General features: G+C 37.6%; 2 protein-coding genes across 2 annotated transcripts; one reads left to right on the top strand and one right to left on the bottom strand.

Moving 5' to 3' along the window:
• The first annotated feature begins 206 nt into the window (after positions 1–206).
• On the top strand, positions 207–8,085 carry LOC103994830 (putative pumilio homolog 8, chloroplastic). Its single transcript, XM_009415268.3, has 5 exons — positions 207–1,811; positions 1,965–2,127; positions 5,950–6,113; positions 7,434–7,692; positions 7,762–8,085. Exons 1-5 carry the CDS (start codon positions 370–372, stop codon positions 7,867–7,869), a joined length of 2,136 nt encoding a protein of 711 aa, XP_009413543.1. The 5' UTR covers positions 207–369; the 3' UTR covers positions 7,870–8,085.
• A 499-nt stretch (positions 8,086–8,584) lies between these two features.
• LOC103994831 (annexin Gh1) lies at positions 8,585–11,681 on the bottom strand. Its single transcript, XM_009415270.3, has 5 exons — positions 11,524–11,681; positions 11,254–11,399; positions 10,945–11,163; positions 9,310–9,522; positions 8,585–9,010 (listed from the first exon to the last, which is right to left on the bottom strand). The coding sequence occupies exons 1-5, from the start codon at positions 11,597–11,599 to the stop codon at positions 8,714–8,716; spliced, it is 951 nt and encodes a 316-aa protein (XP_009413545.2). The 5' UTR covers positions 11,600–11,681; the 3' UTR covers positions 8,585–8,713.
• Between the last annotated feature and the right edge of the window lie 1,662 nt (positions 11,682–13,343).

Genomic DNA, 13,343 nt, shown 5'->3' with positions numbered 1-13,343 from the left:
TCCTAAAACTTCCCAAAACAAAAAGCAAAAAAGCCCCCAAGTAAGAAAGTCAGCGTTCGCTGTGGGGCTTATACAGAAGAATAATGCTGTGGTGGAGTTACAGTGTAGAAGCCCCCGCCTTCCCTTTCCGATGATGCCTTGTTTCCCAGTCGTATATATAAAGCCGCTATAAAACCCCTCGGTGTGTATCCTCCCTACCCCTTTGTGTTCTCCTACTCTGCTTTGTGCTCTGCAGATCCTAATGCAATACCCCGACCCTTCCCATCTCCTTCCTCCCGATCCCCTTGCCGTCCCCGATTTCCTCTTTCGCCTTCCCCATCCCATTTCTTGATCGATTCTGATAGGTTTCTGGGCTCTTCGGAGGAGGAGATGCTGGAGGAGGAGGAGGAGGGCGGCAAAGAAGCCATGAGGATGGGGAAGCAAGAAGAGAGGGAGATGGAGATGCTGTTGAACGAGATCCCCCGTGCTACATCCCCTCGTCTTTATCATCAGCATCCTTGTCGTCGTCGCCATCATCGTCTGTTCCATAGCGATGCTTGTGGCGGCGACGGTGACATGCACGCTACCCATGGTTTGTACCTTGCCGGCCTCGACGAGTTATCATCGCCTTTCCATGGGCTTCGTGATGTCCATGGCTATGGGTGTTTGTGCGGTGGCAGCCCTGCATGCCTCCCGCCCCTGCCGCCCCCTCCCTCGGAGGGGTCATCGTCGTCGTCGGAGTCGGGATTGCTCTCCGGCAGGCTCTCCCGGGTCGTCGATGAAGTCGTTCGACAGCGCACGCCCACTGATTCGCAGGACCGGATGTTCCTGGAATTTGGCTTGCTCGACAAGCTTAACAATGTCCACCTCGGAGTCGATCCAAAATTACCAATTGGTCATCGACCGATGTCGGCGTCGATGGAACAGAACATCTCAACCAACCCTTCTCTGTTCCAGAATGATTATGGCGATGATGTACCGATGGAAAGCTTTGTTCAGCGTGGTTATGGTGCTTGCTGCCATTCCCTTCTTCCAAACTCTCTGATGTTTAATGTAGATAAGAAACCATACTTGTCTCAGTTGCAGCAGCATTGCCCTGTAGATGCAGATTTAGTTGACCCATATTTTGAGAATTTCCCTTATGGAGCAACCGAATTGGTTGCCGGTGGTACTCTGGGAAGAAATTCTCACTATAAGGGAAATTTTGGTGGAGGTTTTGCTTCCCCTATTAATCGTCCTTGCCCATTTTCTGATGTCTACTTCTCGTCGGAGAAGATTAGAGTAGATTCCAACTGGGATGCCTCAAAGTTACATCACAGCTATCAGGTGTTGAATAGACCAATGAAGTCGCCCCCTGTTAATGTAGGACCTCAGTCGGTGAGGCTCCCTAGGAACATGGAGGCATTTGGATCTGATGACAGTTTAGTTATACAGGGGAAGGGCCTCCATTACGTGAGGAACCAATGGACTGATAACCTGAAGGGGACTAAAAGATCACAGTTTGATGGACAGTTGCATGCACAAAGTATGCTTCTGACTCTTCCACTGAAGTATGATAATCTGATGGGCGTCAAAGGATGTACATACTATATTGCAAAGGATCAACACGGGTGTCGATCCTTGCAGCGGAAGCTTGATGAAGGGAAGCATCAGATTGATATGATTTTTAATGGTGTCATTGATCATGTTGTAGAACTTATGGTCGATCCCTTTGGGAATTATCTCATGCAGAAGCTACTGGAAGTATGCAGTGAAGAACAACTGCTGCAGATTCTCCTCTTGTTGAAGGAAGATCCAGCTGATCTTGTTAATATCTCCCTAAACATTCATGGGTAATTACAGCTTGCTCATCGCCTACCAATATTAATTTATTTCATTTTGGATCTTTCATTAGCATGCATGGTTTCTAGCAGTAAGTTGTTCTGCTAATGTTTAAATGTTTGAATCCTTACTTTCTAATAACATTATTTGAATTCATTTCTCAGGACAAGGGCTGTGCAGAAATTGATAGGTAGCCTTAAAACTAGGCAGCAAATTGCACTGGTCATATCAGCCATAAAACCTGGGTTTCTAGATCTAATCAAAGACTTAAATGGCAGCCATGTGCTTCAACATTGCTTGGAATCTTTTAAGGTGGAAGACAATAAGGTATTGGTTACTTGGCCCTAGAAAATTTTTCATGATTAATCACTCCAAACTTTATTCCTATCTATGTAATTAAGATAGCTAGCTGGCCATTAACCTTGCCATTTACTTTGACTTTGTTTATTCTATTTCTGAAAATTTTAAATGGTTTTCATAAAGTATTTGTCAAATGTCTTTTTTGTATTTCCAAATTCTTCTATCCTTTCAATATTTTTGTTAATCAATGTTCATCTTCATCCAATACTGTGTAAAAAATTCTTTTCGATGGTTGTCACTTGAAAGAACCTTCAAGCAGAGCAACTGGAGTGCATTGTTTAATTAACTGCTATGTACCCTTGTTGAATTCTTTATCATTTTCTCTTATTGTGAACATTGCAAATGTTGGTTTCTCATTTCTTGATCATTTGTTCTGTTCATATTGCTGTTAGTTTCCTTACAATCCTAATTGTTAATTGTTCTAATTGATGCAATTAGATACTATTACCTCTTAGCATTTGATATGTATGAAATTGTGGATTTAGGTGTATTTGGAACTCCTCTCATCAAAATTCTTGTCATTGGACGTGTCCTGTTTCTTTAGATACCTCTATCATTTATGCTTCAGATACATGTTTGTCTCCCATGTTAGTCTTGCTGAGGAGAATACAGGCTTCTATCTGTACATTTTTTAAATTTAAGTTCCACAGAAAAGGTAATAACATTGTTGGGCTTATGACCACCCTACATATGCAGGATTTCATAGTACTTGAGGCAGCAGTATTGTATTGGATTTCATAGTACTTTGATTCCAGGATATCTATATTTACATCAAAGATAAATTGTATCGATAAGACATTTATGTGTGATTATCTGAAGCTGAAGGTTACATCATATGCATTTTAGGTTCATTCTTAGTATTTGGTATGCCACATTCTAAGCTATATATGATCTGACCTTGTATACAAACATTTGGTTTTCCCCAATTAAATTTCATTTAATAAGAGCTGGATATTGTCTTTTTTACTAGTGAAAATTTGATTGCATCCTATTTTGTAAACCTGGCTGTTACTTTCTTTGTCAACTCTTAGCGACCACATTATTGGTACTGATTTGGTGTAACATTACACAGATAAATTCTTATTGTTGATTATATACTGAGATCAATGTATACCACAAACATGAGCTTGTTATATGCAATATAACAAGAGAAATGATACATGTATGAAAACAACAGAGTAGCAAACTATTGGTCAATCTTGATTTTTTTTTTTAAATTTTGCTTATTACAGTTGAAAATTTTCTGTGGTTGGCTTGTACTTGTATTTTCCCCGTGGGAATATGAGCTGTGAGAAAGTGACAATATTCTTGGTTCATATCAATCTAAAAGTCCTGCAGTGACAAAGGCAATCATATATAGTGTTCCCAATGAGTGATTCCAAAAAGATATCGTTTTTGGGTGGTGGACTGTGAGTATGGAAGGGAAAGTATTGCTGAAACCAGTAGTGGAATACCTTCAACTTTTTGTTTGTCTAAACAGAATTACTTGCCTAATCATTCTGAGATTTAAGAATTTGAAAATGGTCAATGAGAAGCAGAACAAGAAGCATCATTTCTCAGTTGGCAGGTTGTTGATATAGCAAGCATTAGCTGTTCTTTTCAAGAAGTGAATGCATCTTATTCTGTTTATGCATGAATTAGACTAACTGTATGTCATTCTAAGTGTTTGTCTGCCTTTATACAGGTGTCTGACTATATGCACAGTGGAATGGTCAGAAAATACAAGCAATACTATAAGAATATTGTAAACTTCAATATAAAGTTATAGATAGAAGATGTTAGGAAGTTAATTAGGTTCTAACTTTTACTACTGGAGAACTAGTTAGTTGATGTAGGGCTCAATAGCTTAGGGTCTTATATATGAATGTAGGTATAAGTCGTTTTGAATTCAAGCCATTTTATGGTATATGATTGTTTTGTGGAATCTTCAAATGAACTATTATCATTCTTTTAGCAAGGTTTGTTTTATCGATTCTGGTATATCGATTGGTTGATCGTATAGTACATAACTTAAATTTTTTTCTATTCTTAAAAAATAGAAAAAAATTTAAGTTAGAAATAAATAAAAATTTAGTATAATTGTAACAAAATAATCTAAATTAGGAAAGAATAGTAGTATATATTTTTTTTGGGATTTGAGGAGTAGTTTTGTGATACTTTTTAGATCGTTCTTTCGTTGATATTGAATTGTATATAAAGAATTGATTTAAATTGTTAAATTATTTGTTAAATAATTTAAACTTTAAGATTCAAATGAATTAAGTAATTGATCGATGGATATACTTGGTTTTACCACTAAGAAGAATGACGGGATTCCACAGGTAGTGGATTGGGTTCCTCGATCCTATATATTGTGTATATTAATTTGATATGTTTGTCGGACCTAATCTTGAAATTGATCTCAGGACATAGTATATTAATACACTATATGCCATTGGTGCATCAATGTGGTGATCCACACGTATCTAAGGCGGCTCTTGAGGCAAGTATAAATGTGACATGTATTAGGGTGGAGCATAAATAATGTCTTCACTTCTACTTTTGTTATTGATCTACTGCTCCATATTATAAGATTGATAACCATATTGTTGCTCAGAGAAGAGTGACCACCTATCACATTGAGTTTCATGATTTGAATCTTGAGTGACATGTGTAAAATATTGTTCCTCGGTTTATGCACCACCTTCAAATTCTGTATATGGGACCATCAACTCCCCAACATCATTGTCATTGTCGAACGAGGCATTGTTGTCCACGTCGTTGCTATGTCTCTAGACCAAGTAGGTTGCTGAATGCGTTGAGAAGTTGTCTACATACCTTTGATTAGAGAGTTCTTTCTCTAATTTAGGTGTTAATGCCCCTTAATTAGTCCCCCAAACTTGATCCAATCTACAATTCGTAATTTTGTGGAGTTCAAGAGAGTGTAAACGAGAGAAATATATGAGTGAAAAAGTGATTGAGAGAGTAGATGAATTGAAGAGTGTGAAAGAGGAGAAAATGAGGGGGTAGAAAGGGTTAAAAAACCCTTAGATTAGGTTCAAACAGGCAAATGGATCGTTTAAATTCAACAAATCCTAGTCATTGATCGGTATTAATCGAAATTTGATCGTTAATGGTTGGATTTTGATCGTTCTAGTTGGTATACATCTTGTTTCAGGTGATACAGGGTCCCTTATTATGGATTGCTCGGTACAATATATTCTGCATGTCGGTCCCCTATCGGATCGGTATGTATCGTATGTACTGCCCAATATAAGTTGGCATGACGAACCATGCTTTTTAGTGGTTGTTTGGGATATTTACAGAATTATATATCTGAGTTATTTTGATGTAGGAAGTTTTACTTTTTTTATATTTTGGTTTTGAGAAGTTGTTGGTTTTCAGTTATAAGAGTTCTGATAGTCTTCTTTGGTTTATTTTGTGAAATCATGTTTTTTTTAATAATTGGAGTTTTGTCCAGAAGTTACTCCTAGCTTTATTTAGGATTTGGTAAACTTGCTTTAACAAGGATATAAATAAAGGGCCATACAATTAACTGGTAGTTGGTATTATTTGTCAAATTAAAGTTGAAATTTCTGACTTTCAGTTGGCTGGTACCTTGATTGGTATCTGCTTTTATTTATCTCTTTTGATCTGTTTATTCTCTCATGGTTGTCATTATCACCTTATAAAATTAGCATAAGCAATAAACTCATAATTTCTTCTGCTTCTAGATTTTCTTTCTTTGTTTACTTGGTTTTATTTATTCTTGTGTGATTTACTAATTTCAACTGTCATATTATGTGGCAGTTCATTTTCAATGCTGCTGCAAAGCATTGTGTTGATATAGCAACACATCGACATGGCTGCTGTGTATTGCAAAAATGTATAGCTTATTCAACTGGAGAGGATCAGGCAAAGTTGGTTTCAGAAATTTCTGCTAATGGCTATGAACTTGCTCGAGATCCTTTTGGGTAAATATTTTGCCCTGAAACCTTACCGTCCAATTTTAATTGAAATATGTAAAACACATGTGAAACTATAACCATAACTTGCTTTTTTGAAATTGTACAGTAACTTTTCATCTCTGTTTGATCATCTCTTTCTCCATGAGCCACAAAGTACTGTGATGAATCCAGTTTTTCAGCATATATTTTGGGGCTCTATTTGATACCTGTCTGGCTATCTGATATTATTTTATATAATGGATCAGCTGTTTAAAGCAGTCTGCAGTTCGTAACATAATTCATAACTGTTTTAAGTTATACAAGCATATACTCAAGTCCTTGAGGCAATTTATAAAGTGGTTATATGCTTTCATTAGACTCGTCATTGTTTATCTGATCGCTGATCTTGGATGATTATTTTGTTGCCACAAAGTATAGATAACTTGTTTTTTTGGGTGCATTGTGGAGTAAGTTATTCTCAATAGTGACCATTTGTCAACTAACATCCCTATGATCATCAATGGTGTTCTCTTGAGAAAGCCTGCAAATTCATAAATTTTCATCTGGACTTTTGCATGTAGCTCTTAGTGTACTGAACCTTATGTTGAATCTTACTCACATTAACCCATCCACTTTTACATGCCGAAAAGAGTTCTTGGGAACTATTGAGATAAAGGGCAAATAGAAATAGAACATATTGCTTTTTCTATCCAAGTTCTTCTAAGATATCCACTATCCAATGGAAAGAATGATTGGCAGTAGTGGTTATCCATCTGATTGACTTTTTCAGCTGGACCATTTACTGGGTTATGCTTTTTCACCATAAATTGTTGAAGTCTATAGCATTACGTATTTGATTGTTGTTGTATTTAATGAACTGGAAACTAGTGCCTTTTAACCTTGACAATATTATATGCTGGTAAGAAAAAACAGAGATGTTAATATTATTTGCATTTTAGTTAGGTTGAGTAGTATGGTATTTAAACATTAATTTTTGAAAATTGAGGTATATTAGTATGTGATTTGTTTTATTTTCACTGAAACAGAAGTCCCAATGGCATCTAATTCTTTTGAACGTGTTCTGCATAGGAATTCTGTAATTATGCTGCCTAGACAGTCCAAAATTATGGAATATTCTTCTTCAACACTCATTTCAAGTAACAGTCCAAAATTACTTTTAGTCTGTTGAATCTATTGCTTATATTTTCTGTATCGATCGGTTCCTTAAATTATTCTTAGTTTTTGTCTTCTTCACTCTTCATTTACATAAATTAGGTTGGTTTATATTATTAAGCTCCATCATTGCTATTGCATTATCAAACTTATGAGGTCTCTATTTTGTTCCAGAAATTATGTCGTCCAGTATATTCTAGACCTTAAAAACCCTTTAGCGACTGCAAATCTGGTATCTCAATTCGAAGGGAAGTATGTGCAGCTCTCTGTACAGAAATTTAGCAGTAATGTGGTGGAAAAATGTTTGAAAACTTTTGGCGAAGATGATCGAGCCACTATAATAATCGAATTGCTTTCAGTATCCCATTTTGATCAATTACTGCAAGACCCTTATGCAAACTATGTCATCCGATCTGCCATTGAAAATTCCAAGGTTTCAATATCTAACTAATCTAGCAATAATATACCAGTACTTCGTCTCCTAATTCTCTTACCGATGCAGGGCTCTCTCTACACAGCGCTACAAAAGGCCAGCCTTCCTCATGAAGCAGCCCTCCGAACCAACCCATACTGCAAGCGAATCTTTTCTCGATTACGAATGAAGAAGTGATGTAAAATCTGGAAGCTGAGTGTCTGTTGTTGTTGCCAGTAGAAACAGTTGTCTTGGAGTTCAAACTGTAAGAGTGGAGGAGGTTCTTATTTACCAAGTTGTAAGAGTTTTGTACAAATAAGCAATTTTGCTCCCAATTGCTTGACTATATATCTGCTAGAATATTCTGCCGTTATGAGATTGTCTAGAGCTGGTGATTGTATAGTGTAAAGAGAACATCCTTTTGGCCCTCCTCTTGCTGAAACTAACGGAAGGTGTCAAGTGTTTTGACCTTTCTTACAAAGGTTAACAGGTTTTTATTTGTATTGCAAGTTTTCTGCATGTTATTTGTTTTTGTGCTAGAATTTATAGTGAGTTTACACTATTATGTATATATATGTTAGTTTTTGTTGCAGAATGTTGATTTGAGAAGCTATTTGTAGTTTTGGCTTATCGAAGAACTCTCAGCTTAATGCCTCGATGTCTTGCGAATCCACTCTTTCTTCATAGTTGATTACTAAGACTACGAGACGTCAAAGGTCAACATACCTCAATTTGTTGATGGTCATATATCAGTGTGACTAAAGTGAAGTGTCACCACATTACATGATTTCATAGGAACCACAATTTGTGTTTCTGTGATCTTTCTCACTTTCAAGATCACATATATATATATACCAATAATTTGCATGTGGACGAGACTTGGAAAAGGAACCACAATTGGTAACTCAAAGTGTAGAAGTAGGAAAGAAGTTGATGCATAATTCAGGTTCACAACTCAGCACACACCAAGTGATTTGTACCTGAGGATAATGGTGGTGTCTCACTAACACACACCAAGACCTTATTCATCACAACAACTAACTCAGGCATCATCATGTCCAATCAATGCAAGGAGGAAGTCCTCATAATCACCAGTAGTATCTTTTTTTACGGCGCGATAGAGTGTCGCGCTGTTCCTCTTATGGTACAGCTCTTTTATCTGTTTCATGTCCACCTCAGCACGAGTTGTTATGACTCGAGTAAGAGACCCCTCATCAGTTCCCATCTTGTTAATGGCGAGTCGAATAACCTTCTCAAGATATCTTTCGGGGCATGTGATGCAGCGTATGATGGCCCTTAACACTGATAGGAACTCATTCTTTGGATCAGACTTCAAATCCTGAGAATGACCAGTAAAAACATAATGTAGAGTGTGAAGGTCATATAATTAGAGAATCAAAATATTTGCATATGCTGTATGACTAATGAATGGAGATGGCAACATATGGATATAGGAAGGGAACCACAAACACTTGGAATAGGTAGAAGAATGTCAAAATAAAATGTGAAGTGACATGATAGTCAAAATTAACTTGTAGCAAAGAATTGTTTGTATATAGCTATAGGCGAGTCAAATTGACAGATTGCGTTGAAACAGTGAGTGTTGATTGGATGACCAAACTGATAAGTGGTACATACCTTATTAATTGGATTACCAAACTGATTCTTGTAGTCATTGAATGTTGCAAGCAGTTGTGCTTTGCTCCTTGTTGTGAGGATCCTAATAACTTCTTCATGGTTGTAATCCTTACCCTTAATCTTCTCATGCAGCATCTTAGCCTCTGATTTCGCCAAGGATGTGTTCACTTCAGATCCCTCATAACGATATGAACTTACAAGTGGAACAAGCAGCTACAAAACATGTAACTTACCAAGTAAGTTTAAGAAGTGCAACAATTGAAGAACTCTAAACCTTCTCACAAAAAATTAAACAAGCATCCAATATAATGCAAGATCATGTACATCAATATGTCATCAATTTGGATGAAAAACATATGCAACTAACTACTAGGTGGACCCATGTAGCCAACCTGAAATAGCAGTCATCATTATACAGATAACTGTCATGAATTATAATGTAAATAGTTGATCCTAAATAGTCTTGCTTCGAGAGAGATCTTTTGTTGACATTTGGTTTCTAAGACTTTCATTCATAATAGGTATTGATACATATGGTCAGACTCCAAATTTATCTATGAAGTTCTGTACAAGCATGGCTACATCACCCATGTAGCCAACCTGAAATAGCAGTCATCATTATATACATCACTGTCATGAATTATAATGTAAATAGTCGATCCTAAATAGTCTTGCTTCGAGAGGGGTCTTTTCTTGACATTTGGTTTCTAAGACTTTCATTCATAATAGGTATTGATACATATGGTCAGACTCCAAATTTATCTATGAAGTTCTGTTAAAGCATGGCATCATCTAACATTTTTGTTCTTTAGATTAACATGAATGGATGACTCTGCTGTTGCAAAGGAGTACATAAAAGAAGACAGAAAGTGATATAAGTGAAGGACATTAAATAGCCAAAGGAGTACACAAATAGAGTTCTCTCTGAATCTGCCACTATCTAGCATTTTAATTCTTCAGATTTTTGAATGAATAACCCTCCAGTTGCAAAACATAAAGAAAAGACATTAGAATAATAAGTTTTTGACATTGAAGCGCAATCACATGCAGCAGCACACTAAACATACACACACAAACAACTGCTTCATGTCTCTGTGGATAAGCATATTCAGATTGCATAAAATCACACTTAGGCGAAAAAAATACAACCAATTAATTTGTTGTTGTTAAAATTATGCCTAAAATCCCCACCAACAAAATGATCCAAAAGATTGTTCCTTGAAATTAGTACAATGTCAACAGCATTGAAGGTGGACTGAATGGCAATTACAACTAGAAATAATCCATTAAAATCCTTAAGCTTTGTTGATAAATCACATATGAATCAATTCCAAAAGAGAGAGAATTCTACAGAAGATTATTACTTGCCAACATTAAATTGTCAACTTTAATTCCCAGTTCCACACATGCACAAAAGCTCAGTAATCACTCTCTATATGGTAGCGAACAATGAAAGTTAATATTTAGATCTCTCTTTAACCCACAATGAAACAGAACATGGCATTTGCCATTCTAGAGAATGCATAACATAATAGAGATAAAATTTGGATCAAGGAAGCAAATTTCAGTGTGATCACTACTAAGCAAATAATAGATCAAGCAAGATGAGAAGCAACAATCACATTGGCCATTCACCTTTCTGAAATCTCCATTAGTATGTGCGGCGACGTCTTCCTCGAGGCTCCGCTTGAATCGAGCTTGGTAAGCCCGCTTGGCCGCAAACAGCTCGTCCGCCGTCCTCGCCACAGCGATCTCAATCAACACCCGGTTTCCAGGGCTCCACTTCCTCACGACCTCATTCGCCAGCACGGCGTCCCTCTCCGCGGCGTCCAGCACCCATAGCAGCACCGCCCTCTGCGCTCCAAACCAAAACCCGACAAAAATAAGTGACAAAGGAGATATCTTTAACGCAAGCAGAAAGCAACAGAGGTAGGTGGAGGCGACCTCGAAGTCTCGGGTGAGTTCCTTGTCGAGGGCCTTGAGGAGGTCCTCGCCGTAGATCTCGGCGTAGGCTCGGCGGATCTCGCGACGGTGGGCGGCCGGGCGGTGGGCGAGGACGGAGATGATCAAGCCCTCGTTGGTGCCCCATCCTGGTCCAGGTGAAGGATCGGATCGGATCCGTGAGACTTATAGGTTCGTGAGAACGGAATCGAAACCCTAAGCTTCTTTGTCGTGCGCGTGTGGATCGACGACGAAGAAAGGGAAACAACGAACCTTGGAAGGCCTTGTGAAGCTGCTCGCAGTCGTCGGCGGGGGAAGGAAGGGAACCGGGAAACGTCAGCGTCGACATCTTCTCGGGGCAACGGATCGCAGAGGATGGCGAAGAGTGGTGAGTGGGGGCGGAGAAGAGGGACGTATATTTAATGGCCCGAAACGCGGATCTGGTGACACGGTGGGCACATTGCCTCAGTGAGACCACTCCGCTGATTTCTCGCCACGTGTCGTTCCACCGACTACTCCGCTTGGGGAGGCGCGTTAAGAACCGTCCGTTCGCGTACATCACGCGGCGACTTGGCGACGCCTGAAGCGTAGCAAAGCTTGCCGTATAATAGTTTGTTACAGTCGGACGGGTGGACAGGTGTGGGCCAGCCATCCTGTCACACGGTGACTTGTCCTAGGAAATGCATTCCCTTTTTAGGAAGTAAGTTCAGCTGGAGTGGGCCCGAAATATTTACTATTATTAAATATATGATATAACTTAGTTATATTAATTTTCTTGTAATTAGGACAAATAGTTTAGCTCATATTAATTGTTTTATATGTGTGATCATATAAAGGCTAATTTATGATGCTGCATGTCATATTATATGCTGAGATGCAATCGGATCAGAGCTTGGGATCCTAATTGGATTGGTGACGAAGCATTATTTTTTGTACAACTCGAAACAAACAAAATTTATCACGTTGCGTGGTGGACCCCGTTTTATCCGAACTAGAAAGATTACCATATTACATACAATGGCGGACCCCACATTGGTAGGTGGCCGGCCATCTGGTTACGGATGGGTGGAGAGTAAATAACTTGTTACGGATTGAAGTGGCATTGGATCACAAGAAACCAAAATTCTGAGCCCTTTCAGGAAGAAGAAGAGTATATAACTTCTTCTGTCCAATCGGTGAATGCAATGTTGCCTATGCGCAACGCAACGCAATACTGACGTGAAGATAACGTGTGTAAAACCTTCACTTATGACTCGATAAAAGACGACAATAAGAGAGATTTGATGTTTTTCCCTAATAAATAAATGCTAGCATTTGATCAACATCATTATCCACGTTAGTTATATATATATATATATATATATATATATATATATATATATATATATATATATATATATATATATATATATATATATATAGGGCCTTCTCTTCAGTAATAGAAATTCTTGAGATATTTACTTTTCAAATCGACTAATTTAAATGGGAAAGGAGCTTATTGAACATGCAATAATATCATCTTACAACTTGGATGCTTAAGTTGAATCATCTTTACTCCATCAAAATGAGTTGCATGTTTGGACTTGGATGGATCGATCGCATTTGGAGTGTATGATAATCATATTTGAGATCAACATATTGGCACTATAAGATATTATAAGAAAATCAAATGAATGATGTAAAATAATCATATTTAACATTAACATATTGACTTTAGCACTCGCTTCGATATTGAAAGAAAATCGAATGAAGGACTAACATGAGAATCTCGACGAAGAGACTCCTCCTAGCTTATATTGAGAACTCAAATTCTACACTATTGCTTTCCTACATAACTTTGGAAAAGAAAGAATATAATAGATAGAATATTTTCAGGAGAATAAGTACTTTCAAATTATAGTCCTTTAGATTCATCTAATAACATACATCTATAGCAACAAAAGAAGTAACTCTAAGTTTTTTAAAACAAAAGATAAAAATACTCACACATATAAAACAACCCACCTAGATATAATATTCCAATTCATGTTCATCCACTCATCTCATTAGTGTTAGATTAGTTTTGTCACACTTTCTTAATTCAAAATAGTTAT

Source organism: Musa acuminata, chromosome BXJ3-8 (genome assembly GCF_036884655.1).
Source record: "Musa acuminata AAA Group cultivar baxijiao chromosome BXJ3-8, Cavendish_Baxijiao_AAA, whole genome shotgun sequence".
Lineage (NCBI taxonomy): Eukaryota > Viridiplantae > Streptophyta > Magnoliopsida > Zingiberales > Musaceae > Musa > Musa acuminata.
The sequence above is the reverse complement of the archived record's forward strand: the minus strand, read 5'-3'. Positions and strand labels throughout refer to the sequence as shown.

Bases quoted from the DNA above. Each gene is read 5' to 3' on its own strand.
- LOC103994830 (XM_009415268.3), top strand. From the start codon at position 370: ATGCTGGAGGAGGAGGAGGAGGGCGGCAAAGAAGCCATGAGGATGGGG. The intron at 6,114-7,433 runs GTAAATATTTTG...ATTTTGTTCCAG, and splicing joins CTTGCTCGAGATCCTTTTGG to AAATTATGTCGTCCAGTATA. The intron at 7,693-7,761 runs GTTTCAATATCT...TTACCGATGCAG, and splicing joins CTGCCATTGAAAATTCCAAG to GGCTCTCTCTACACAGCGCT.
- LOC103994831 (XM_009415270.3), bottom strand. From the start codon at position 11,599: ATGTCGACGCTGACGTTTCCCGGTTCCCTTCCTTCCCCCGCCGACGAC. The intron at 11,400-11,523 runs GTTCGTTGTTTC...CACCTGGACCAG, and splicing joins GCTTCACAAGGCCTTCCAAG to GATGGGGCACCAACGAGGGC. The intron at 11,164-11,253 runs GTCGCCTCCACC...TTTGGAGCGCAG, and splicing joins AACTCACCCGAGACTTCGAG to AGGGCGGTGCTGCTATGGGT.